The sequence below is a fragment of the Magnolia sinica genome, chromosome 8 (genome assembly GCF_029962835.1).
Source record: "Magnolia sinica isolate HGM2019 chromosome 8, MsV1, whole genome shotgun sequence".
Taxonomy (NCBI): domain Eukaryota; kingdom Viridiplantae; phylum Streptophyta; class Magnoliopsida; order Magnoliales; family Magnoliaceae; genus Magnolia; species Magnolia sinica.
Window position 1 is genome coordinate 54,248,637 of NC_080580.1, and position 3,807 is coordinate 54,252,443.

At 37.9% G+C, this 3,807-nt stretch overlaps 1 protein-coding gene and 1 long non-coding RNA gene across 2 annotated transcripts; both read right to left on the reverse strand.

Annotated features, from left to right (window-relative positions):
- Nucleotides 1-332: 332 nt before the first annotated feature.
- On the reverse strand, nucleotides 333-2,948 carry LOC131254000 (uncharacterized). Its single transcript, XR_009175419.1, has 3 exons — nucleotides 1,046-2,948; nucleotides 811-918; nucleotides 333-488 (listed from the first exon to the last, which is right to left on the reverse strand). It is a non-coding gene; the product is annotated as an uncharacterized LOC131254000 (long non-coding RNA).
- Nucleotides 2,949-3,168: 220 nt separating this feature from the next.
- Nucleotides 3,169-3,807, reverse strand: LOC131254260 (uncharacterized). The gene has a single exon (XM_058255250.1). The coding sequence runs from the start codon at nucleotides 3,805-3,807 to the stop codon at nucleotides 3,169-3,171; it is 639 nt and encodes a 212-aa protein (XP_058111233.1).

Genomic DNA, 3,807 nt, shown 5'->3' on the forward strand with positions numbered 1-3,807 from the left:
ATCGATTGGCTACATGGGCCTAATTCATTCACGATATGACAAATGTAAAATACATCGATGGCATGAATGGGTCAAAGACATCACTATGGGGCCCACGACGCACTGACCCTCTACCCATGGAAGCCTGGCAGTGGGAATATTCAACTCGTATTGGCCTCAATATACACCATATATACAGTACATAGCCCGAATACATCATATCAAACATTGACTACTTGGACACATTTGTATACCTGTCCAACAAGCATTCTAATCCAAACACCCGCTTGTAGTCTGTGAATGTGGATGTATAATGATTTTTGTCAAACGTATAGATGAATAGTAGATGGATAGAATACAACACAATGGTATGCGTAAATCCAAACAGGCCCTTAAATTGGGCATTGGAGCAGCGTAGAGCCTTGGACTGTTGATTGCAATTGTTAGAAATTCTCACACAAACCAATTGGAACAATCTGTTAAGGCCTGATCTGCAGTTGGGAGAGTACCTGCATATAAAAAGGAATGATCAGAACACGATAACTGGTCTGGAATGGATTGAGGTTTTTTATTGAGATTTATGCATCAATAATTTCTTGAAGAGTTATTTGGTACCATTGAGCATAATGGTTCATAGACCAAGAGTGAAAAAATTGCGTACTTGTAACACAAATTAAATTGTCCATTTCATGAGAGCTAGTGTAGATAGTCATCAACATAAAAATCCGATTAATCAGATGATCCCGACCTTTTGATAAATAAACAATTGTTGTTGATTTTAGAACCATGACTATTTTCACCTTATAAGGAGTGAAATGGCCTAAGTTTTACCTTGCAAGATCGAAATGGTGTAGCCCACTTGATGGAAAGCTCAGATCAACTACTTCTCTGCTATATTGGTACGCGTACCTACATGCAATTGGACAGAACTCCCAATGCCTAAGCAGAGCAACGAATCAAACAAGACAGTTGATTACTTGTCAGGACTCCCGGCAGAACGAATGTATCAGAAAGAAGAAAGAAAACAAACAGTAAATCATGTGAGTCCTACAACATCTAATCTCACCTTTCTTAAAGTCTTCAATAACTTCAGGAATTCCCCTTTTGTTGTCAATTCCAGTATCCAAAGAACTCAAACTACTCCTAATCGCAGCCTTTCACATTGGAATCTTCAACAACAAATAGCACCTCTTAAACAGTCCTCTCCTGAAAAACGAAGTAATTGAATCATCAAGCATCAAAAGCTTCAGTCAGTTCACAGAGAAACACATCCTTCTCGTGTTCTTATCTAATGTAATTAGGCAATTCAAATTGACTTAATAACACCAAGATGATCATGCAAAATATATAACTATAAGGTACCACTTTTACGTTGCACTTCAATCCACCAAATGCAAACATCAGTCAGTACTCAGTTACGCTAGGCTGGATGTTCGATTGATCAAAACCAGTTTTGCTAATGGCCATGACAATCTCATTGACCCAATCAGGTTTCATATCACCATCCTACCATGGGCAAGGTTAATTTGAAATCTTACTTAAACTAGAATTTCAAAGGATTGTGATATTGGGTTATTTTTATTCACTTGCTGTCGATTTTCTTCACAAACCCATGTTGAGCATTGAAGGCAGTGACAATGGTATTGTTGAAATAAATGGAACTTCTATACAAATCAAACAAGGGCTATGATTCAATTTGTTAAAATTACTTACCAAATGGTAGGGGTTAGATGGACTGAGAGCACCCAAGAACAGCACAAAAATCCTGGTCTAGGTGACAGTAGTCAGAAAAACCAGCCATCATAATCTGGCAAGTTTTACAACTACATATAATTTGATGGTTCAAATTGTGCCAGCCACCATTAGTGATAGAACTTAAAAAGCTGTGTTTGGATGCCAAAGTGAAATACCAAAAGTTGCTAATGTTCCTGGCATTCAAAACGAGGAAGTAGCCCTCAAATTGCAATTGCATTTCCTCAATTCCAGCTTGAAATCAGCAAAACTGCAATGTGGATCTCAGGCCTTCAATATGAATGTGAAAGAACAGAACTCTGATTTGGTTATTCCCACTTTGTAAGAGGGAATTGTAATGCAGTTCAAAGTGCATCTAAACACACGCAAAATGGAACTAAAGTATGGAGTACAAAACAATAATAATAATAATAATAATAATAATAATAATAATAAAGCAATAGGACTTCCGTCCTGCTGGACCTGGTTCCCACAACAAAGAGACTACCCTTCACTAACCTTAGATTGGAACAACAGCACAAGGTGTTTCTTGTTAGACAGTGAACACAAAAAGAAGTGCCATGATATCCAAGGACTGGTAGGATGTATCTTAATGCAGCTCTTTTTTCAAAGGAGTAGACTACAGTGTTTGTTCACTGTTGTCTCATTCACCATGCACATGATCTGGTAAAAAAAAAAAAAAATCCTCTACTTGGTATAAATGCACAGCAATCTGGAATTTGGACTGAAATAGTGGGGCATAGGCAGATACCGGAACTAATTAAATGATCTTAGCCATCTTATTTCATTCGTTAAATTTAGACTATTGAACAGTTTCTTCATCTGCAAGCATCCATTTGATAGCAAGCTATAGGATGGTGCTCAATTTGAAATGCTCCATCCACAACCAGCCCCACAATTTGGACAATCTAAATTTAAGTGCGTGCATGGCAAATGTATGGTGGATCTGACACCACAAAAGGCGACAAGCAAATATCACCGAATTCTTCTCCATTCAAGAAAAGCAGTTCCAAATTGAGTTCTAGAGGCCAGACCACAAAAATAATAATAAAATGATGTAATTAACGGCCTACAATACCCATAAATGTAGATTCATGGCCAGATAACAATGTAAGTTTTTTAAATAATAGTTCAAAAATTAGATAAGTGGGGCATTATACATGACCACCTTGATTAATTTGCATACACCCACTTTCCATTTTAGAAATCCAAGTAGTACACTTCTGTTCCAAATCAATTACCAAAATGGAAAATGTGCTTCCAAATCAATTACCAAAATGGAAAATGTGCATGAGTGAATAAATTCAGGTAGATATCAATTCCCTAAAAAATGAGCTGCTACTAAGAGAAACAAGCTAAAAAAAAAAAAACTGAAATTTGAGAAGCAAGCGTCAAGACAAACCAATGCATTCTTTCCCAATATAATTAGATGAAAGTCTACAATTTTAGTGCAGGTCCAGCATCTTCAGATATGACATCTAATCCTTCAAATGCCATTTTGCCTCGATACACTGTTATTATTTTGGGAATGATCTCCTGATACTTTATGATAAATCTTTCCAAGAAGGCCTTGTCGCCAACAACCAACGCAGTTCTTATAATGGAATCCTTCTTAATAAGACCTTTTGACATTAGAATCTGAAGGACTGAACATCTCAGTATGATCCTCTTCTCCAAACTAAACATAAGTATACCCGGGTGTCTAGAAAGATCTGATGGCTTCCAATCCATTTCTTTCACGAAGAAATTCATTACTCTCTTGATCTTCTTCTCCGACGTCATCATACAATACGGTTGCACTCTGAATGCCGAGATGAACTCGTCCTCAGACCACCCTAACCTCCGATGAAGGTTCACCTTCTGTTCCCACTTCAATCTGCTCATCGTTGACACTGACTGGATGGCTAGGATGAAATTCCCACTCGACAGATTGAAACCCATTTCCTTAACCATAGCGACGATCTCATTCAACCGTTCAGCAGTTTGCATCAGCACTCTGGGCTGAATTGTGATCAATCTCACAATCCTGGATTCGGGCATGCCTTGGTCACGCAGCATCGTGATGTTGGGTTCCAT